At 37.6% G+C, this 25000-nt stretch overlaps 2 protein-coding genes across 2 annotated transcripts in view; both read left to right on the forward strand.

The window, feature by feature from the left end:
* Positions 1 to 1803, forward strand: part of LOC122263358 (UNC93-like protein) — a 15013-nt gene extending 13210 nt beyond the window's left edge. The window contains exon 9 of the mRNA XM_086533030.1: positions 1784 to 1803. Within this exon, the coding sequence (XP_086389156.1) occupies positions 1784 to 1803 (20 nt within the window). The remainder of the gene's footprint in view (positions 1 to 1783) is intronic.
* An 8116-nt stretch (positions 1804 to 9919) lies between these two features.
* Positions 9920 to 20552, forward strand: LOC122263359 (UNC93-like protein). Its single transcript, XM_086533031.1, has 8 exons — positions 9920 to 10050; positions 11326 to 11515; positions 13746 to 13773; positions 14482 to 14605; positions 15383 to 15605; positions 17843 to 18005; positions 18568 to 18835; positions 19371 to 20552. The coding sequence occupies exons 1-8, from the start codon at positions 9981 to 9983 to the stop codon at positions 19631 to 19633; spliced, it is 1329 nt and encodes a 442-aa protein (XP_086389157.1). The 5' UTR covers positions 9920 to 9980; the 3' UTR covers positions 19634 to 20552.
* The last annotated feature ends 4448 nt before the right edge of the window (positions 20553 to 25000 follow it).

The raw sequence follows: 25000 nt of genomic DNA on the forward strand, positions 1-25000 counted from the left end.
CTCTCTCTCTCTCTCTCTCTCTCTCTCTCTCTCTCTATCTATCTATCTATCTATCTATCTCTCTATATCTATCTAGATATATAGATAGATAGATAGATAGATATCTAAATATCTATCTAGCTCTATATCTCTCTTTCTATATTTCTATATATTCATTTTTATATCATATTATATTTTTATTTATTTATATTGTAGCATATACATTATCATCGTCATCATTATCATCAATGTTATAATCATTATCTATATCAACTTCACCAGTTATTATTATCTTTATCATTACTATTATCATTTCTATTTTATATATTATCATTATTACTGGTATATCATCATAATCGTCATTGATATTATCATTATTTGTAATAATTGTTGAAATTATCATTACTATCATCAGGATCATTTAACCATTATTATTATCATTATCATATAGATAAATATGAGGATGAGGATGATAAAAATAATTATGATGATAAATATAATAACGATGATAATGATAACAATGTTAATAATGATACTACTACTACTACTAATAATAATAATAGTGATAATTAAAACAATTGTGATGATAATGATAATCATAATAATAATGATAATAATGTTAATCATAATAATAATGATAATGATGATAATAATGATATCAACAACAAAAACAACAACACTAATAATAATAATGATAAGGATAACAATAATAATAATGATAATAATGGTAATGATAATGGCGATAGTGATAATGATAATAATGATAATAATGATAAATTTAATGAAAAAATATTAATGTTAATGATATCAATAAAAATGATAATAATAGTAATGATAATAACATTAATGATAATGATAATAGTAATAACAACAGCAACAGCAATAATAGCAGTAATAATGATAATGACAATAAAAAAGATAATTGTAGTAAAAAATTGTAATAATGATAACAACGACAATAACAAAAACAATGATAATGATAGTGATGATAACAATAATGATAATGATGATAATAAGCATGATAGTAATGATAATCCTTATCATTGTTGTGTTTCTGACTTTTCTTATCAACAAGGGCATTATCATTGTAATTCGTGTTGATGTTGCAAGTGCACTTATGTAAATAAGTTTTTGTTATTTATATGATTATCCTTTTAAATGTCATCATTATATTGTCATCATCATTGTTATAGATGTATCATTGCAACATCAAAAGGAAGAACAATTATTGAGGGAGAACAATTATTAGGGAAGGAGGGAGGTGGGAGGGAGGGAGGTGGGAGGGAGGGAGGGAGAGAGGGAGGAGGGAGGGAGGGAGGGAGGTGGGAGGGAGGGAGGGAGGTGGGAGGGAGGGAGGGAGGTGGGAGGAGGGAGGGAGGGAGGGGAGGGAGGAAAAAGGGGGGGGGGGGGAGGGGGGAGGGGGGGGGGGAGGGGGGAGGAGGGAGGGGGGGAGGGAGGGAGGGAGGTGGGAGGGAGGGAGGGGGTGGGGGTGGGGAGGGAGGGAGGTGAGGGGGGGGGAGGGAGGAGGTGGGATGGAGGGAGGAGGAGGGGAGGGAGGGAAGGAGGGAGGGAGTAAGGGAGGAGGAGGGGAGGAGGGTGGTCGGGGGTTGGAGTGGAGGGAGGGGGGGTGGGTGTGAGGGAGGAGGGAGGGAGGGAGGAGAGAGGGAGGGAGGAGGGAGGGAGGGAGGGAGGGAGGTGGTAGGAAGCAATATCAATTATAAAGAGGTACCAGTTTGTGAGTTACAATGTTGCAGATTTTTGTAGATTGATATTAGCATTAAAGCTCTATCGCAATTGCCCGTAGATATATGGTGTAGTTTATAGGTGTTTTATCTTGCAAGCTTCAACATTATCATTGATACTGTTGTTGTTATTATTATCATTACTTTTATTATTATCACTGTTAGCATTATCATATTTTTTATTACATAATATCATTATCATATTTTTTATTACATAAATATCATTATCATTATCTTTTATTACATACCATTATCATTATAATTGTTGTTGTTTTTATCATTATCGAAATACCTGTATCTGTTTTTTTTTTCTTTCTTTCTTTTTTTTTTTTTTATTTTTTTTTTTTTTTTTTTTTTTTTTTTTTTTTTTTACATTTTGAGTTAAATAAACAAAAACAAAGAAAATATCTCAGAAATATCGGCCCGTACTCAAACGACTCCCAACATTTGTGGTAAAAGAAATGTCTTGTTGGTTGCCCATGGGTGTAAATTGTCAAATCGATGAGGAAATGCACGGGTTGTTTCAATGGCGCAGGTATTAATTGTTTTTCTGCGACTAATTGTAGTGGTTGAGCTATTTGTTTGGTGTGGGTTTTTTTGTATGTTTGTTGTTGGTTTCGATGAGTGTGGAGTGCACACTGTTTGACGATGCGTGGTCAATTTTTTGTTGGGAGCGATGTGTGGGGTGTATGTGTGGCAGATGATTGGGAGGTGCAATAGGGTGAATTGGATACGATGAGATATGTATTGAATTGTTAGTTATTTGATGGCACGGGCAGGGGTGGGGTTTCGACGGGATGTGATGGTGCAAATTTTGCATGATGGGTGATTAGGGTGGTGGTGGGATTTGATGGTGCATATACTGCATGATGTTGGTACTGTTGGATGATAGTGCTGATGAACGTTATGGATGTGGTTAATGACTGGAGGTGACACTCAAATGTGTGTTACACCTAATACTCCCAGCTGCTAATGCGGGAGTAATGTGATAATGACGATTAATCGTTGTTGCGTATTATAATAAAGGATGAATCATGAGGGTGATGATGTGCTAAAGTGATACTCAGTTTATGGTTTCATAAACTTATAATGATGATACAATGAGGGTGCAAATGAGATAATTGATGATATCGTGGTTGGTTTATAATTATAAGGATGATATGAGGGAGATGATGTGATCAATGTATGCTAATAGTAGTTGGTTATTATTCATAAGATGATAATTAGGGGATCATGTTATCAATAATGCTTGATAAGTATTGGTGTGTAATCAAGTATAATGCTGGATAAATAGGGTGATAATGTGATACTGAAAGATGAAAAGAAATTTTTTCAAATGAGAGTTATATTTGTTGTTTAATAATGGTGCTGGTGTGGATAATGATTATTAATATAAATTTGATGGAGATTAATAATAATGTAGTTAGTGTAATTGTAAAATAGTGGATCCTACGATTAGATACAGAGGCTGCTAAGATGGTAAAATGATAATGATGGTAACGATGATAAGTATGGTAGTGATGAGGATGATGGTAATGATGATAATGTATGGTATGATGATATGATGGTAATGATGGTTAATGATGGTAATGATGCTATTGATTGGTATGATGATAATGATGGTAATGATGAACATGCTGGTCAAGACTGATCATGATGGTAAAGATGGTCATGAGATAATGGGTATGGTAATGATGATAATGATGACGGATGATGGTAATGATGGTCATGATGGATATATGATTGGTAATGATGATACTTGAAGGGGTAATGATGGGTAATGGATGATAATGATGGTAAAGAAGGTATGTGATAATGATGGTAAAGATGGTAATTATGATAATGCTGGTTATGATGATAAGAATTGTACTGAGAGGAAGTGGTAATGATGGTAATGAGAAAAAAATGATGGTAAAGATGATAATGGGTAATGGATGATAATGCTGGTAAATGATGATAATGATGGTGTAATGATGATAATGATGATCCTGATGGGTAAGTGATGATAATGATGGTAATGTGATAATGATGGTAATGATATACTGGTGGTAATGATGATAATGCTGACGAATGATGTCTGGTGACTACTGATGGTATAGATGAAAATGATGGTAATGATGATAATAATGGTAATGATGGAGGAAGGATGGTAATGCTGATAAAGATGATAATGATGGTAATGATGAAAATGATGGTAAAGATGATAACATGATGGGTAATGATGATAAGGCTGGTAATGATTGATAATGCTGAACATTTATGATAATGATTGGTAATGTGCTAACGGATGGTAATGATGATACATGATGGTAATGAGATAATTTCTGGTAATGATGATACATGATGGTAATGATGGATAATGATGGTAATGATGATCTGATGGTAATGATGATAATGATGGGTATGATGATAAGATGATATGGATGGTAATGATGATATGATGGTAATGATGAGAATGATGGTAAAATGAGTGCTTATGATGGTAATGATGATAATGAGGGTAATGCTGATATGATGGAAATGATGATAACTATGATAATGAGGTAAAGATGATACTGGATGGTAATGATGATAATGATGGTTTAATGATATATGATGGGTAAATGATGAATATGGTAAAGCTGATTAAAGATGGTAATGATTATAATGATGATAATGATGATAATGATGGTAATTATCATATTTGGTAATGATATGATAATTAATTTTAATGATGATAATGATGGTAATGATGATAATGATGATAATGATGAGGATTATGGTAATGATGATAATGATGGTAATGATGATAATTATTGTAATGATGTTAATGAAAGATAATTGATGGTTTAATGATGATAATGATGGAATATTGATTAATGATTTTAGGATTGATGGTAATGATGGTAATGAAGATAATGATGTAATGATATTAATGATTGTAATTATGGTAATGATGATAATGATGGTAATTATGGTAATTGATGACATGAAGGTAATGATGATAATAATAATGGTAATGATGAGTATAAGTAAATGATGATAATGTGGTAATGATGATAATGATAGAATGATGGTAATGGTGCTAATGATTGTAATGATGATACTGATGGTTAATGATGATAATAATGGTAAAGAAGAGGATGATGGTACTATGATGATACTGATGATATATGATGGTCCATTATGATAATGATGTTATTATGATAATGAATGTCATGATGAAAATTACTGGAAATGATGATAATGATGATAATGATGATAATGATGTTAATATGATTACTTATGGTAATGACTGATAATAAATATTTTATTCATTAAATGATGATAATGATGTTAAGTGCATATAATGATGATAATTATGAAAAATGTGGTTAATGATTAAAATTATTTAACTTATGATACTTATGGTAATATTATACTGATTTAATGATGATACTGATGGTAATATGATACTGATTTAACTGATATAATGATGTTAATTATGATAATTTATGTCAAGATGATAATATGATTAATGTGTAATTATTATCATTATTTACATGATTAACTGATTGTACTTATTATAATGATGTAATGATGATAATGATTGATAATGGGGGGATGTTAATATGATATGATGGTATATGATCTGATGTTATTATGATAATTATGGTAATGATTATAATTATGATAATGATGATTATGATTGTAATGATGATAATGAGTACATATTATAATGATTTCTTATGAAATTATGATAATGGGATGGTAATGATGATAATATGGTAAATGATGAAAAAGATGGTAATGATATAATGATGGTAATGATGGTAATGATGATCCTATGTAATTATGAAATTGATGGTATTCTTTAAAAGAATGACATGATGATAATGTGGTAATAATATATTATGTAATTATATAATATAATGGTACTTGATGAGGTGATTGTAATAAGATTAATTATGATAATGATGATTAATTATGATAATGATTAATTATGATAATGATGGTAATGAAGATACTGATGATCATGATGAAAATGATGGTAATTATGATAATGATTTTAATTATAAATTTTTATGGTAATATGATCATGATGTAATGATGATAATGATGTTAAGAGATAATATTGTAATTAAGATCATTTATTATAAAGATTTTTAATGATGATAATGAGGTATGATGAAAATTATGGTAATGATGATAAAGATGGTAATGATGATAATATATCATGAAGGTAATATGATCATGATGGTACTGATATAAAGATGTGTAATAAGGTCCAAGAAGGACATTCTTATAATGATTGTAATGAATGATGACATGATGGGTTAAATAAGATCCAATATTGTAAAGATTATAATGATGGTACTTATGCTAATGATGATAATGATGTTACTATTATATGATGGTACTGATGATACTACTTGTAAATATGATAATAATGGTAATGATGATAATGATGATAATGATGGTCAAGAGATAATTAGGTTAATTCATATACTGATGGTAATGATGATAATGAGGTAATTATATAATGAAGAATAATGATGATAATCATGTTACTTATGATTAATGATTGTAATGATATCATGATGTTATGATGATAATTATTATAATGATGGTAATGATGATAATGATGGTAATGATGATAAAGATGTAATGATGATAATATAGTTAACTATTGTAATATGATAAGATGGTATGATGATAATGATGGTAATGATGGTAATTATGGATAATGATGATAATATGGTGGAAATGATGATACTATTTGTAAATATTATAATGGATTTTAAAGATGGTCCTCATTTTGGTAATGATGATAATAGGTAAGATGATAATGATAGTTATTATGGGGAATATGGTAATGATATCATGAGAATGATGATAATTATGTTACATGATGTTAATGATAAATGCGATAATGATGTTAAATATTAAAATGGATGATAATGATGGTAATGATTAGAATGATGATAATGATGGTAATGATGGTAATGATGATCATGATGATAATGATGGAAAATATGATCATTATTATCATAGGATAATTATGGTAATGATGATAATGATGTTACTGATTAAATTATTTTTAAAATTATGATAATATTGAAAAAACATGAAGAATTATGTATGATGATTAATGATGGTAATTATGATACTGATGGTAATGATTATAATGATGGTAATGATGGTGTAAAGATGATAAATTATGATTGAAAATGATGGTAATGATGATAATGATGGTAATGATTGTAATGATGATAAGATGATAATTAAGATAATGATGGTAATTATTATAATATAATTATAGAATGATTGTCATGATGATAATGATGGTAATGGTGATAATGATGATCATTATGAGGATGATGTTACTGATGGTCCTGATGATACTGATGATAATGATGGGTAAAGATGATATGATGTAAGCATGGTAATGCTGAATAATGATGGTACATGCTGATAATGATGGTAATGATGAAATTGTGGAGAATGATGGTAATGAGATCATGATGGTCCTGGTGACATGATGATACAATGATATGAGGATGCTGGTAATGATGGAATGATGATATGTATGGTAAAGATGGTCATGATGGTAATGCTGGTAAGATGGTAATGATGGTATGATGATAATGCTGGTCCTGCTGGTCATGATGCTATGAAGGTAATGATGATCAATGTATGTGTACTGCAAGACAAGCACTGGTAATGCATGACTACAGCTGCTCCTGAATGTTAAGGAATTACAATGCTGATACGTGCTGGTATGATTAACATGCTGAATAACATGGTGTGTAAGCATGGAAATGCTGATCATGAGGTAACAGCTGATCATGATAGGTCATGATGATAATGCTGCGGATGATGATCAACAGCTGGTCCTGGATTTCATCAAGCAGGTCCTGACTGGTACTGCTGCCACATCAATCACCATCATTACCATCCTCACCATCATTACCATCACACCATCATTATTACCATCATCACCATCATTACCATCATTACCATCATCACCATCATTACCATCATTACCATCATCACCATCATTACCATCATCACCATCATTACCATCATCACCATCATTACCATCATCACCATCATCACCATCATTACCATCAACCCCATCATCACCATCATTACCATCAACCCCATCATCACCATCATTACCATCATTACCATCATCACCATCATTACCATCATCACCATCATTACCATCATCACCATCATCGTCATCATTACCATCATTACCATCATCACCATCATTACCATCATTACCATCATCACCATCATCACCATCATTACCATCATTACCATCATCACCATCATCAACATCATTACCATCATCACCATCATTACCCATCATCCACCATCATCACCATCATTACATTCAACCCCATCATCACCTTCATTACCATCAACCCCTCATCACCATCATTACCTTTCATTTACATCATCACCATCATTACCATCATCACCATCATTACCATCATCACCATCATCGTCATCATTACCATCATTACCATCATCACCATCATTACCATCATTACCATCATCACCATCATTACCATCATCACCATCATTACCATCATTACCATCATTACCATCATTACCATCATTACCATCATCACCATCATTACCATCATTACCATCATCACCATCATCACCATCATTACCATCATCACCATCATCACCATCATTACCATCATCACCATCATTACCATCATCACCATCATTACCATCATCACCATCATTACCATCATCACCATCATTACCATCATCACCATCATTACCATCATCACCATCATTACCATCATCACCATCATCACCATCATTACCATCATCACCATCATTACCATCATCACCATCATTACCATCATCACCATCATTACCATCATTACCATCATCACCATCATTACCATCATCGTCATCATCACCATCATTACCATCATCACCATCATACCCATCATCACCATCATTACCATTATTACCATCATCACCATCATTACCATCATCACCTTCATTACCATCATCACCATCATTACCATTATTACCATCATCACCATTATTACCATCATCACCATCATTACCATCATCACCATCATAACCATCATCACCATCATTACCATCATCACCATCATTACCATCATCGTCATCATTACCATCATTACCATCATCACCATCATTACCATCATTACCATCATCACCATCATCACCATCATTACCATCATCCCAATCACCACCATCCCACTAATACCAGTTGTTATCGACAAGGACGGCGCGGACTTGGACAACTTTCATTAGCTGGCTTTTAGAGATACGTTATCTCTTACCTGGTTCATCTCGATCTTATCTCGAACGCGGACGGAATCGCTTGTAATCGGAGGGAGAGACGCCTGGAGACTGTGGAGGGTTGATTGAATGATAGGGAGGGAAGGAGGGAGGGAGGGAGGGAGGGTGGGAGGGAAGGGGGAGGGGGGAAGGAGGGTGGGAGGGAAGGGGGAGGGGGGAAGAGAGGGAGGGAGGGAGGGAGGTGGGAGGGAAGGAGGGAGGGAGGGAGGGAAGAAGAATGAAAGAGAAAGAGAGAGGGGGGAGGAGAGGGAGGGAGGGAGGGAAGGAGGGAGGGAGGGAGGTAGGGAGGTGGGAGGGAGGGAGGGAGAATAAAAGAGAAAGAGAGAGGCGGGAACAGAGGGAGGGAGGGAAAGAGGGGGGAGGGAGGGAGGGAGGGAGGCGGGAGGGAGGGAGGGAGAATAAAAGAGAAAGAGAGAGGCGGGAACAGAGGGAGGGAGGGAAAGAGGGGGGAGGGAGGGAGGGAGGGAGGGAGGGAGGGAGGTGGGAGGGAGGGAGGGAGGGAAGTAGGGAGGTGGGAGGGAGGGAGGGAGAATAAAAGAGAAAGAGAGAGGCGGGAACAGAGGGAGGGAGGGAAAGAGGGGGGAGGGAGGGAAGAAGGGAAGGAGGGAGGTGGGAGGGAGGGAGGGAGATAGAGAGAGAGAGAGAGAGAGAGAGAGAGAAAGTGAAAGAGAGAGAGAGAGATGTATATACACATATATGCACACACGCACAGATTAATGCGTGCCTTCTTGAGGACACTTGGATCGGCTCAATGCGTTTGTCTTCTACTTTCCCTCCCTCTTCAGTTTTTGTATGATAATGGTACTCAACACAAGCCCTCACATTATCACCATCGATAAACCACCATCCTCAGTGACTCTACGATCTTTATTCAAATCTAAATCTCTTTTTTTTTAAGGTTGATAACAGTTCTCAAAGTGGACAGACGAATCCAAGATGGCGGACCAGGCGCAGAAAATGGGCATCAATAATCCAGCTTTTGTTTCGGATGGTGAACCGGTACAGTGTGAGAGAAATTGTGTTTTTGTTTTGATAATTTTCTTTGTTTGTGTGTGATTGTGTTTTTATGTCGTTGTTTTTTTGTCTTTTAAATTATTTGTCTATATATTGGTATGTATGTATATGACTGCGTATCTTTATATCTATTTCTCTGTCCATCTATCTATCTATCTATCTATCTATCTATCTATCTCTATATATATGTGTGTGTGTGAGTGTGTATGTTTGTGTATGTTCTTATCCACCTATCTATTAGTTTATCTATTTTTCTTTCTCTTTATATATGTATTTTTTTCTATCTGTCTACCTACTGTGACCAGCTATCTATGAATCACAAAACACAAACACAGTAACGTGCGCAATACAGATATAATAAAACACAGTAAGAAAGAGTAACATCGCAAATTTCGAATATTTTTTGGGGGGGGATTTTCTGGTTTGCTTTTTCTTACTATAGTAGTGTTTCATTATATCGCTGGTATCCATCTTACTCTTTATATCTATCTATCTGTCTATCTGTATTTCTCTCTGTCGATCTGTCTTTATTAATTATCTATCTAACTGGCTAAGAGAGAGAGAGAGAGAGAGAGAGAGAGAGAGAGAGAGAGAGAGAGAGAGAGAGAGAGAGAGAGAGAGAGGAGAAAGAAGAGAGAAGAAAGAGGAGAAGAAGGAGATGGGAGAGGGAGAGAGAAAGGAGAAAGGAGAGTGAGAGAGGAGAAAGAGTTTGAAAAGAGAGAGAAGGAAAGTAAGAGAGAGAGGAGAGAGAGGGAGAGAGAGAGAGTGAGAAAGAGAGAGAGATAGAGAAGAGAGTGAAGGGGAAGAGAGGGGAGGGGGAAAAGAGGAGAAGGGGGAAAAGAGAGAAGGGAGGTGGGAGAGAAGGGAGGGGGAGAAAGAGTGAGAAGAAGAGAGAGAGAAGGAGAGAGAGAGAGAGAGAGAGAGAAATAGAGAGAAAGAGAGCGAGAGACATGAATGTCACTAATCCCTTCGTCGTACCATAATACCTCCACCAATACCTGGTTCAGCCTGGTCGCTGCTGAAAGATAAGAGCAAAGGAAAGTACCTTAAAGGATCTGTAAGATTCAATTACCTCTATGGCAGCGTGTGTGTGAGAGAGAGAAAGAGGGAGAGAGAGAGAGAGGGGGGGGGATAAAGAGTGAGAAGAAGAGAGAGAGTGCGTGTGCGCGTGTGTTTGTGTGGTGTGTGTGTGTGTGTGTGTGTGTTTGTGTGTGTGTGTGTTAAAACATGCCACCCACCGTCAATAAACCAACATCTCTCGCTGCAGTGCCCAAGCACACACAGAAGGACCCGGATGGCATCCCAGGCGTGGGCGTCGCAGGACCTAAAATTCTCACGCCCGCAGAGAAGAAGGAAAAATTCGCCATTATGAAGAACATCATTATCATATCCATCGCGTTCACGTTCCTCTTCACGAGTTACAACTCCATGGCGAATCTGCAGTCGTCTATAAACAAGTGAGTGGCGTGATGCGCACATACCAGACTGGAATGCCCGCGCAAACATATCATAATAATAAATGAACAATAAATGGTTATAATCCACTATATAATCACTATTTTTCGCAGATTTATATACTGTTGTTAATAAGACTTTTATAAGTTTCTTGTTAAATTGTATCCGTGCGCAATAGTCTAAAAAAAGACAACCTTATAAGGCGTTGGATTCCTTTTTGGTTGATAGCAATCGTCTTTGGTTATTGAGTGAAATGCTGCGATGTAATTTCTTTTTTAGAAATGGCTGAGATAACTATAGTCTGGTTCTATGTAGATCTCCACTTTGAATACATATATCTTTATATTATACATCTTCACATCATAAATCATGAATGAATAAAAGCAGTTCATTCACTTCCTTCAATGCTATACTTAACCTCATGTGTTACAATGATTCCGTTTTAAAAACCCAAATAAATGACTCTCACTCACTCAAGTAACACTTCAAAAAAATCAAGTAACGCTCTCCCCCTCTCTCCTTCTACCTCTTCTCTCCCTCTGTTCTCTTTTTCTCTCTTCCTCTCGTGCTCTTCTCTCCCCCTCCTCTATCTCTCGTTCTCTTCTTCTCTCTCTTTTCTCTTCTTCTCTTTTCTCCCCTCCTCTCTACTCTCTTCTCCTCTCTTTTTTCCTCTCGCTCTCTCCCTCTTCCCTTATTTTTCTATTCTTTCTTTTTCTCGCCATGTGACTTTACCTCAACCAGGTTCGCCGCTGGTTATTAACTGATCTCTTCTCTCTCTTCTCCCTCTTCTCGCCTCTCCCACCCTTCCTTCCTTTCTCTCTCTCTCTCTCTTCTCACTTCTTACTCCTCTTACCCCCCTCACACCTCTCTCTCCACTTCTCTCTCTCTATCTCCTCTTCTCTCTCCTCTCTCTCTCTCTTCTCTCTTCTTCTCTCTCTCTCTCTTCTCTTCTCTCTACTCTCTCTGTCTCTCTCTTTTTTTTTTTCTCCTCTCTCCTTCTCTCTCCTTTTTCTCTCTTTTTCTCTCTCTCCTTTTGCTCTTTTTCTCGCCAAAGTGCCAACTTTACCACACCAAGGGGGTTGCTCCGTTGCCGGACTGGAACCGTCGCCTGGGAAGTCATTAAACTGATCTTCTCTCTCTCTCTCTCCTCTCTCTCTCATCTCCTCTCTCCTCTCTCTCTTCTCTCTCCCTCTCTCTCTCTCTCGTCTCTCATCTCTCTCTCTCTTCTCTCTCTCCCTCTCTCTCCTCCTCTCTCTCTCTTTCTTCTCTCCTTCTCTTTTTTCTATTCTCGCCAAGTTGCACTTACCTCTCACCCAATGGTTATTGCCGCTGGAATGTCAAGTCTTGGAGAGTCAATTAACTGATCTTCTCTCTCTCTCTCTCTCTCTCGGCCACTCTTCTCTCTCCTCCTCTCTCTCTCTCGCTCTTCTCTCTTTCTCTCTGCTCTCTCTTTCTTTTTCTCTCTTTCTTTCTTGCCTCGCCAAGGTTTGGTGCACTTACCTCCCCAAGGTTTGCCGTGCCCGAAGGAGTTCATACTTAATGATCCTTTCTCTCTCTCTCTCTCTTTTTTTTAAATGATTCTTCTCTCTCTTCTCTCTCTCTGCTTCTCTCTTCTCTCTCTCTTCTCTCTCTCTCTCTCTCTCTCTCTTCTCTCGACGGTCTCTCTTCTTTCATTCGCAAGTGCACTTAATCGCGCAAGGTGCACAGTTTGCTCTCACCAAGGAGTGCGTGGAAAGGTACATTACCTGGTTGCCCGTGGAGCGGGTCATAATTACCTTTGATGATCTTCTGATTCTTCTTCTCTCTCTCTCTCTCTCTTCTCTCATTCTTATCTCGCCCAAGTGCATTTTACCATCACCTAAGGATTTCTTTCAGCCGTGTGGAGTCATTAAAAAAATGATCTCTTCTCGCTTCTCTCTCTCGTCTCTCTCTTTCTTTCTTTCTTTCTCGCCAAGTGCCACAAAGTTTACTCACCTCCACGCAAGGTGCCGCTCCTGGAAAGAGTCATTAATGAATATCTTCTCTTCGTGTCTCTCTCTCCTCTCTCTCTCTCTCTCTCTCTCTTCTCTCTCTCTCTCTCTCTCTTTCTTTCTCGCAAGTGCACTTTACTCACCAAGTGCCGCTGGAGTCATTAATGATTCGCTCTCTCTCTCTCTCTCTCTCTCTCTCTCTCTCTTCTCTCTCTCTCTCTCTCTCTCTCTCTCTCTCTCTCTCTCTCTCTCTCTCTTTCTTTCTCGCCAAGTGCACTTACCTCACCAAGGTGTTCCGCCTTGGAAACACCAAAGTTATATGTATCATGGATGGCTCTTATTTTGCCAAGGAGCTGGACTGGAGTCATTAGCTGATCTCCTCTCTCTCTCTCTCTCTCTCTCTCTCTCTCTCTCTCTCTCTCTCTCTCTCTCTCTCTCTCTTCTCTCTCTCTCTCTCTCTCTCTCTCTCTCTCTCTCTCTCTCTCTCTCTCTCTCTCTCTCTCTCTCTCTCTCTCTCTCTCTCTCTCTCTCTCTCTCTCTCTCTCTCTCTCTCTCTCTCTCTCTTTCTCTCTCACTCTATCTCGCACTCTATCGCTCGCATTTATCTATATCTAGCTATCAATCTATCTATATCTGTCGACCTATCTATCTATCAATATATCTAGCTATCAATCTATCTATATCTGTCGACCTATCTATCTATCAATATATCTATCTATCCTGTGTATCTATCTATATATCTATCTTGTATATATATATATATATATATATATATATATATGTGTGTGTGTGTGTGTGTGTGTGTGTGTGTGTGTGTGTGTGTGTGTGTGTGTGTGTCTATATATCTGTCTATCTATCCCTCTCTCGTTCTCTATCTATCTATCTATCTATCTATAAATATCTATATATCTATCTATCTATTATTCTCTCGTTCTCTATCCATCTATCTATATATATCCACACATCATACTCACCAGTGCCTCATTCTAAACCCACAGGTCGGCACGATCTACGCAGACCTCGTGGGTGTCAGTAGTGACGTCATCATCACGCGATTTTTCGGGATTTTCTTCCTGTTCTTCCAGTCGACTCAGGTGTGGGGAAACGTCATCTCCTCTACTGGTAAGGCGGGATGTGGTGTGGGAGAGGGAGGGGGAGAGTGGGAGGGAGGGAGGGTGAAGGTGGGGAGGGGAGGGAGGGAGGGAGGGAGGGTGGGAAGAGGAGGGAGGGGGAGGGAAGGGGAGAGAGGTGGAGGGAGGGGGAGGGAGGGAGGGCGGGAGAACGAGGGAGAGGGAGGGAGGGAGGGGGAGGGGGAAGGAGGGAGGGTGAAGGAGGGGAAGGGAGGTGGGAAGAGGAGAGAGGGAGGGGGAGGGAGAGAGGTGGGAAGGGGAGGAAGAGGGAGGGAGGGGAGAGAGAGAGAGAGAGAAAAGGTGAGAGAAAGAGGGAGGGAGAGAGAGAGAGAGAGGGGGGGGAGGGGGGGAGAGTGTGAGAGAGTGAGTGAGAGGGAGACTCGATTATCTATCTCTCTTTCATCTTTCGCGTTCTGTATCTGCCTATCTGTTTGTCTTTGTCTTTCATTCTCTCTCTCTCTCTCTTTCTCTCTCTCTCTCTCTCTCTCTCTCTCTCTCTCTCTCTCTCTCTCTCTCTCTCTCTCTCTCTCTCTCTCTCTCTCTCTCTCTCTCTCTCTCTCTCTCTCTCTCTCTCTCTCATTCCCTCCCTCCCTCCCTCCCTCCCTCCCTCCCTCCCTCCTCCCTCTCCTCCTCACCCTCCCCCCCCAACTTCAAACCCAATCCCCATCCCCCCTCCTCTCTCTCTCTCCCCACCCCCACACCCCCTCCACACCCCCACCCCAACACCCCCCCACCCACACCCATACACCCACACCTCCCACCCCTCCAGTCCTGTCCGTGGGCGTGGCGGACGACAACAAAACCGAGGACGACCTGCAAGGCTGCGGCTACCACTTCTGCCCCTGGGACACGACCGGGGGGGGCGACGACGGCTCGAAGAACGACACCGGCGGGATTCCTCCGTGGCAGAGGTACACCATGTCGTCGATCTACCTCGTCTTCGCGCTTCTGTCGTCGCTCATTGTCGTTCTCTTGGTCGACCCGCTGAGCACGTGAGTGAGCGTTTTTTTTTTTTTTTTTTTTTTTTTTTTTGAGTGGGTTGGTTATGGTGGTGGTTATGGTGGTAATGATGGTGAGGATGAGGATGGTTATGTTCATCATGATGATTGTTGTAATGATAATAATGATGATTATAGCAATGATAATAATGATGATTATAGTAGTGATAATAATGATGATTATAGTAATGATAATGATTATATTTATAGTAACGATAATACTAATTATAATGATGATACTAATAATAGTAGTAATACTAATGATAATGATAATGACAATAATGATGATAGCAATAATCATAGTGTGATTAAAAGGGAATAAATTTTCTTATATTGAACACGTAAGTTTCTTCCAAAAATGATTATATGAAATGAATAGTAATGATAATAACGGTAATAGTAACAATAATAACAATGATGATAATAATCATATTAACAAAAATGATGATGCTGACAATGAAGATAATGATGATAGTAATGATAACAAAAATAATATTAATAAAAGAAATGACATTATGATAATGATGGTAATCATATCAAGAATAAGAATAGTAGTGATAATTATGATAATAATGATAATAACAACAATGACAAGAGTACTAAAATAAAATGAATATATAAAAAAAGCCTTGTGATGAAAAAAAAGGTAAAAGAATGTTGAATTCATTGAGGAAATGTTAAATGAAATACCCTATGTTGGAACTCAAGCTCCTTTTGTTAATTTTATGAGTCCATTTTTTCATTTTAAATTAGAATATTTTCTTGTATAACCGGAAAGAATTTTTATATATAATTTTCTGAACGCACAGACATATGTCGATTTCTTAATACGTAATGAAGTGTTGTGGATTGGCTATTGTATAATCATTAGGATTCCTTTTGTTTTGTTACTCAAATCGGATACTAGACTTTTTTATTATATATTTTTCGATTTAAAATCCTTGTTTGTATCATTATTATGACTTTCTGTTCCTCTATAAGAATGGTGAAACTAACGAATGATAACTTTTCGGTTTGAAATGCTGGTTTGTACTAATATTACAATATATATATATATATATATATAAAATGTGAGAGGTGTTCTGTGCCTCCCATGCAATATTTGCAATCGTTATTTCTTTGCTTGCAATGTATACAATCTGCAATTGTGTTAGTGACCACTCATTAGCATGGCCCGTGCAAGGATCAACAAGCCGACGAGCCACGGACTCGTGCAATGCCAGAACTAGCAGCGACGGGCATAGCATGAGGCATAGCCTGAAACATAGCGGGACCGAACGGGACGTGGCAAGGCAGTGGTAGGTGGAGGTAGCGAGCGGTAATACCTCACCAGCCCATTCATAGATCCCGTAGTCCACAAGATTTATAGAAACAAAGATGAAAGCCTGGCCATACAGCAGAGATGAAGTAATAAAATATGAAGCCGAGTTAATAAAACGCTTATAAAAGTAGATGAAATCAATCAAGCTAAAATATTAAGATCTAAATAAAATGCACAAGAGAATTCCTTAAGGGTAAAAATGAAAACGAGAAAATGGCCGGCTAAGACTATGTAAGTGGACGGCTATTTGTTGGCAGATATACACTTACAAACTGTGGCATATAATTCGTGATGCGTGCAGAGGAACAAGCATACAGCATGAGCTAATAATAAGGGGGAAACATGAGCAGCCAACTACTTATCTTTTAAGTAAAATTCTGTGACGGCAGAGTCAAGTCACGTAAGTTCCATGGGGTCAAAGGGGAAGGAAACACCTCCGTGTCTCGGAGCAGACTGATTTATTATTTCAACGACACAGTGAACGCAGAGTATGTGCGAAATTACCATAAAGATAGTTTTCTCAAGAAAATCAGTGCGACCACTCGTTTAGTGGGACACACAGGTACTCCGCTGGTCTCCTAGCAGAGAGCAGGCCTATTGATGGTTGTGAGCGGTCAAACGCTTGTACAAATAATTCAATTGCATTGACGAAGCAACGTTGCAGGAAGATGGGTTCCTCAGGGACAGTTGCAGGAAGACTTTTCCTCAGCTTACATATATATATGTGTGTGTGTGTGTATATATATATATATTCTTTTTTTTCTGTTTCTCCTCAAGGATGATAACATTTCGGTTTGAAATCCAGATCTGCATTATTCTTAACAATATCTCTCTCTCTCACTTTCTATTTCTCCTGAACTACCGTAAACCGTAAAACTAACCCGCAATAACTCTCCGGTCGAAAACCCAGATTTGAGAAAAAGAATTCCGAGAGTCCAGAGAGCAACGAATCCACAACCAAACTGCTGGCCAACACGTTCAACCACATCCGCCATCCATACCAGGTGTTCATCATACCAATAACGATCTGGTCGGGTCTGGAACAGGGATTTCTGGGCGCTGACTTCACTGCGGTGAGTCTGTCTGTGGCTGAACGGGTGTTTTTTTTTATTATGTTGCAAATGGGTGTATGTGTGTGTATTCGTTTCGTGAGTATGTTTCAGTTGTGTAGATGGGTATATTAATTTAGAGTATTTTTTTATTGATATGCAAATGGGTATACATGTATTTATTTTATTTATACTTATTACTGTGTAGATGAGTGTGTGTGTGTGTATGTGTGTGTAGTCACTTCATGTGTATTCATCAGCGTGTAGATGGGAGTGTGTGTGTGTGTGTGTGTGTGTGTGTGTGTGTGTGTGTGTGTGTGTGTGTGTAGTCACTTCATGTGTATTCATCAGCGTGTAGATGGGAGTGTGTGTGTGTGTGTGTGTGTGTGTGTGTGTGTGTGTGTGTGTGTAGTCACTTCATGTGTATTCATCAGCGTGTAGATGGGAGTGTGTGTGTGTGTGTTTTCCTATCTTAATAACATTTCAGTTGGTTGAAGATTTAAGGGGAAAGGCTCCCCCAACCCCCTCAAATGCCCCCCCTATAAGCCTACCTCCCTCACACACGTCCTCCCCCTCCCCCCTATAGGCCTACGTCTCCTGCGGCCTGGGCGTGCACATGGTGGGCTACGTCATGATCTGCTACGGGCTGTGCGACGCCGTCTGCTCCTACTCGTTCACGCCCCTGGTCAAGGCGGTGGGCCGAGTGCCGGTCTTCTCCATGGGCGCCGTCATCAACCTCGGGGTCATCATCACCCTGAAGTACTGGACGCCCAGACCCGATGACCTCGCCGTGTTCTTCGTCTTGTCGGGGCTGTGGGGCGTGGCCGACGCCGTGTGGCAGACGCAGATTAACGGTAGATTGATATATATATATATATATATATATATATATATATATATATATATATATATATATATATATATATTGTGTGTGTGATGGTTTGTGTGTGTGATATGTATTGTATAAATGTATACATATATATGTATATATTATATATATATATATATATATATATATTCATATATATACATATTTATATATATATATATGTATGTATACATATATATATATATATATATATATATATACATACATATTTATATATATATATACACATATACACACATATGTGTGTGTGTGTGTATGTATGTATACATATATACATACATATACATATATATAAGTATACATATATTCCCACTGGCAGGAACACTCCCCAATTTCCATCCCTCTCTCATTCCTGAACCCCCAACCATATATCCACCTCCACCTCCACCTCGCCCTCAACAACACCCCAACGAATCCAAACGAACCCAAATGAAGCACCGAACCCCAAACCCCTAAAAGCAAAACGAAACCCAACCCCTCCTTCGCCCTTTCTCCTCCAGCTCTTTACGGCGTGATCTTCCCGGGCGAATCCGAAGCGGCCTTCAGCAACTACCGCCTTTGGGAATCCACGGGTTTCATCATATCCTACGCGTGCAGCACCCTCGTGTGCATCGAGCCCAAGATCATTATCCTGCTGGTGTTCCTCGTGTTGGGGATCCTTGGCTATTACGCCGTCGAGGTCCTTGAGAGGCGAGGAGGACTCCGGAAGGATGGCGAAGGAAAGGTTGTTTACATCGACCAGCTGGTGTCTGGGAAGTACTGAATTCTATCGATCTGTTTGTTTGTGTATCTGCTTTTATCTGTCTATCTCTATGTGTCTATTTGTTTATATATATCTGTCAATCTGTCTATTTCGATCTGCCGATCTGTCTATCTTTATTTATCTATCTTTGTATTTATCTATTTGTCTATCTCTATCTATCTGTCTATCTCAATCTATCTATATACCTATCTGTCTATCTATCTGACTGTCTCTATCTATCTATCCGTTTTTCTATCTACCTATCTGTCAATCTTCCAATATTTGGTGCAGACATTATACTTCTTATGTAGAAAGAAATATATGTGCATGTGAAAGCACTTGCATTTATCAATGTCTATATCTATCTACCTACCTACCAATCTATCTATTATTTTTTTATCTATCTATCTAACTCTGTCTATTTATCTATCAATACCTGGTTCAGAATATAGACTTTCATATGTTGAAATATAGGATTATATGAAAGCTCATGCACAAGTAAATATGTATGTGCCTGTGTGTATGTGTGCGTTTGTGGGCATGTGTGTGCGTGTGTGTGTGTGTGTGTTTGTATGTGTGTGTGTGTGTGTTTATTCGTGTCTGTATGTGTGTGTGTGACTGAAAAAGGTAGAAATGTCTGTAGAATAGAACATAAATGATTGATTTTCGTTAATAGTAACTTTCAACTTTGTTCATACTTAGTTGTAAAATTGCTCTCACTTTATATTGATAATTTTTCTTTGTTCTTTATTCACCCTAATAATTTCACCTCTTTTAAATTATTTTTTTATGTATATGAATCAAATCCCCGTTTTATATGACATGTTCCAATAACATTTCCACATGTTTACATTTTCCTATTGTATACTTTGTAGTTCTAAAAAGAAGTCCTGTGTTTTTCTTATATTGTAAAATCTTATAAATAAATATTTGACTTTGACATTAAATCTGAATCCTATTCCTCCTTATCATCTACAAATAAATGACTTAATTACAAGTAATGTTATCAGTATAAAGGTGTTGAAATGTGTAATATGTGCTTACTTTATTATGAACATGAAAAATTACTAAAGAGCGTCGAGTGAAGGTAGATTTCAAGACACAGGTTTGTAATTAGATATGTTAAGGGTACGAAAATTCGTGTGTATTTTTATCAGTGGTAAGTTTCTTGTTTGTTATGATAAGTGTAATGTGTTGTCTCTCTCTTTTCCTATTTCCCTTGTACTGCCTTCTCTGTCTGTTTCTTTCTGTCTTTCTCTTTCTGCCCTCTCGTTCTGTCTCTCTTCTTTCGCTCTCTCTCTCTCTCTTTATCACGCCCTCACTCTCTCCCTCTTTCGCTCTCTCTCTATCTATCTTTATATCTATCTATCTATCTTTCTCTCTCTCTATCTTTCTTTCTCTCTCTCTCTATCTTTCTCTCTTTATCTCTCTCTGCCTATCTTTCTCGCTTTCTCTCTATCTATCTTTCTATCTCTCTCTCTCTCTCTCACCCCCCACCCCCAGCCCCACACACACACATAGACTCTCTTATCAAAAGTGATAAGTAGTCACTTCAGAGGCTAGAAAAAGCATTCCATACACAGATAGAGCTCTTAACGGATCTGATTAGCAGGACAAATCTTGTAAAAATTACATTCATTGGAATACGTTACAGTGAAGCGACTGTTGTTCTTTTATATAATTTACATTCACACACATGCACGATTTGTTAATGCCTAAAATGTATTTCTATGTATACGTTTTAATTATATGTATATATATATATACATATATCAATTGTATGTATATATGTATATATATATATAAATATATATATACATATATATATATATATATATATATATATATATATATATATATATAGACCGTCTATAGACGGTCTATAGACAAATCGCGCAACATGGTCTACAAGTGTGTACTAGGCTTAAGTGAATGAATATGCCTGTCTATCAGAATATATGCAATACAATTTGTGACATGTTGGCATTAAGGAGATAACGGGTCATTCTTGAGGGGCGGAGCTTGGCCTAGCACCGGGTTTTCGAAGGGCGTGGCTTGGCTTAGATCTGATTGGTTGAGGGGTAGTAGCGGTCACAGTCGAAAGGTCCGGCTTCCGAGAGGACTGTGACAGGGCACTCAAAATCCTTTAAGGTCCAAGTTGGCACAGCGCCACTTTTGCCCTATCCGTCTGGAGGCACTGGTCGCTAATTTCCATATCTGCGGGAGTATTAGGAGATGGTGAAAAGAGTCATCTAACAAGGTACCCATATCTGATCATATCTTGTCAGGTTATATTTAAAATCTATACAAAATATGATTAAAAGAGAAATGATAAAGTTCATACACTGTACAACTATACACAAGTTATTGTTCACCATTGTTCTTGCATCTGCCGTCGAAAAGGTGACCAGATGTTGCCAAAAACTTTGAGTGACAGACTTTGGGGTAAACAACTGAAATGGGATATAGTTCTATCTATTGCACAATAGATTCTTATTCCTATCGACGGCGAAAAGAAAAATAAAGAATCCTTTATGTGGATTTTGACAGGACAGAGTTTGGACTGATTCCTTATTTGGCGAATATATTCTTAGATGAATCGTCAATGTATATCTCTCGTAGCCAATGTATAGCGTATACCAGAACCAATACAGCAACCACACACGTCTTAACCATACGACAACCCTCTCTGCTGAACTGCCTCCGAGAGTAAACTGTCACAAAGCCTCGAACAGTCAGCAACACGAAACAGTCCTTCCTCGTGATTTGCCTGTCAATCTAACGGTTGTTTACATTGGTTGTTATCTATAGATGAAAAACGTCCGGGAGTTGGATTCATCGACACACTTACCATGATAAATAAGCTGGTAACTATAAATATGATGGTAAACAGACCGCATCGGTATTTCTGAACAACTTACCATGGTAGATACAATGCTAAATTTACCAGTAGATGGAGCACTGGTATGCCCACTGGTAACAACGGCGACGACTCTCTCCTCACGCTTTATCTCAGTAAAAAATCAACATTTAAGGCGACACTTTAGTTTGCATGTACACCTATTATGATCAGAATGATGGCAACTGTTCATTTTCATATGAACATGACAAAAATCAAGAAAATTCACAGGAAACAAGCGAGAATAATGTTCACGCAGCCTAGTCATAGGCCTACAATAATTTGAAATAATACATGGAATTAATAATTTGACGAATTCAAACATTTTATTTTAATGGCATATTTGAAAAACAGTAAACATATAAATATATAAATGTTATTTGATTTAGAAATTGGCGATTCATACGTTAGAGTTCAATAAACGACTGAAGCAGCAACCGCGCCTATCGGAACTCTGGAAAAGGGCAACAATAAATATTGAAGTGGCTTCCACACCTATCGAACCTTTGGCAAAATGCAAGCTCCACAGATAATGAGCAGGGGCCGGATTCACTAACGCACTTACCATGATAAATACGCTGGTAACTACAATTAAGATGGTAAAAAGACCGCATCGGTATTCATGAACAACTTACCATGATAGAATACAATGCTAAATTTACCAGTGGTTGGAGCTCTGGTATGTCCACTGGCAACTACAGCGACGACTCTCTCATCTCGCTTTATCTCAGCAAAAATCAACATTTAAGGCGACACTTTAGTTTGCATGTACACTTATTATGATCAGAGTGATGGCAACTGTTCATTTTCATATAAACATGACAAAAATAAATAAAATTCACAGGAAATAAGCGAGAATAATATTCATGCAGCCTCGCCATAGGCCTACAATAACTGAAAATAGTACATGGAATTAATAATTTGACAAATTCAAACATTTTATTTTAATGACATAGTTGAAAAACAGTAAACATATAAATATATAAATTATTTTTGTGTTTGCGTTAATTTACATACAATTATTCATAGTCTTACTCATTTGAAGGGTTTAATTGGCATTTCTTTTTGGAAAACGTTGATACAAATAACACCATTGCGTAGAGCCATTGCTTCTTTTCTTTTGACTGCAATTTATAAAAAAGAAAAATAGTATGTTTTTGAAAACCATTACATTATATATGACCCATAAGATCATGCAATTGAATATGCTTTCAAGGAAATTCATTTATATAGAAATCTTTATCATTTCTTTCTTGAAACAAGAATATCTCGCAGCTGGATCAAGCTTTGTTTACATGTCACGGGATTGGTCAAAGGAGCCTAAAGAATCATGTAAGGCGGTCGCTGATTGGCGGAATTGATTTGCCAGAGTTACCATCAAATTACGGTGATAAAGTCGATTTACCCTTACCAGACGACTTATCATCGCTTGATAAATCCCACTTTGCCATGACTGGTAAACGCAGCTGCCTTACCATCGTACGTTAGTGAATCCAGCCCCTGGCAGGACGATTTTGACTGACAAATAGCTAGGGAGGTCTTTAAAGAACACACATAATAATAATAATCAAACCAATCTATGTTTATCTATCTTATTTCATTTATTTATTTATTTATTATTCTTTTTATAAATTGCCCTTCTTTATCTTTATCATACTATATTTATATTGAAGCAAGTACAAACTGCACCTCATTGTTTGTTTATTTTTGTGTTTGCATTAATTTACATACAATTATTCATAATCTTATTAATTTGAAGGGTTTGATTGGCATTTCTTTTTTGGAAAACATTGATACAAATAACATCACCATTGCGTGGAGCCAATGTTTCTTTTCTTTTGACTGCAATCTATAAAGAAAAGAAAAATAGTATGTTTATTTAAAACCATCACATTATATATGATCCATATGATCATGTAATAGAATATGCTTTCTAGGAAAGTAATTTCTATAGAAATAATTTGACACAAGAGATCTTAATCAGTTCTTTCTTTAAACAAAAAAATCTCGCTGTTGGATCAAGATTTGTTTACATGTCACGGGATTGGTCAAAGGAGCCTAAAGAATCATGTAAGGCGGTCGCTGATTGGCGGAATCAGTTTACCAGAGTTACCATCAAATTACGGTGATAAAGTCGATTTACCCTTACCAGGCGACTTATCATCGCTTGATAAATCCCACTTTGCCATGACTGGTAAACGCGCTGGTAAATGCCTTACAATCTTATGTTAATGAATCCAGCCCATGAATTCCTTTTTGTTCTTTCCTTGATGAATGGCTCTCTTTCCGAACAAGTACAAATTAGGTAAAACAAAAACACATCAGTCGACCGTTTTCCAATGAAGGATGAAGGTCGAAGGAGCTTCAGCGAGCATTATATTTGTATGTCAAATAACTTCAATTCAATTTGCGTTGGAAGAGTCATGTATGAAGAGTGTTTTACATTTCATTAAGTCATTTCCACGAACGCATTATAGTCATATGCTGTC

This window comes from Penaeus japonicus, unplaced genomic scaffold (assembly GCF_977035675.1).
Source record: "Penaeus japonicus unplaced genomic scaffold, GWHDUDI00000001_assembly GWHDUDI00000038, whole genome shotgun sequence".
Classification (NCBI taxonomy): Eukaryota; Metazoa; Arthropoda; class Malacostraca; order Decapoda; family Penaeidae; genus Penaeus; species Penaeus japonicus.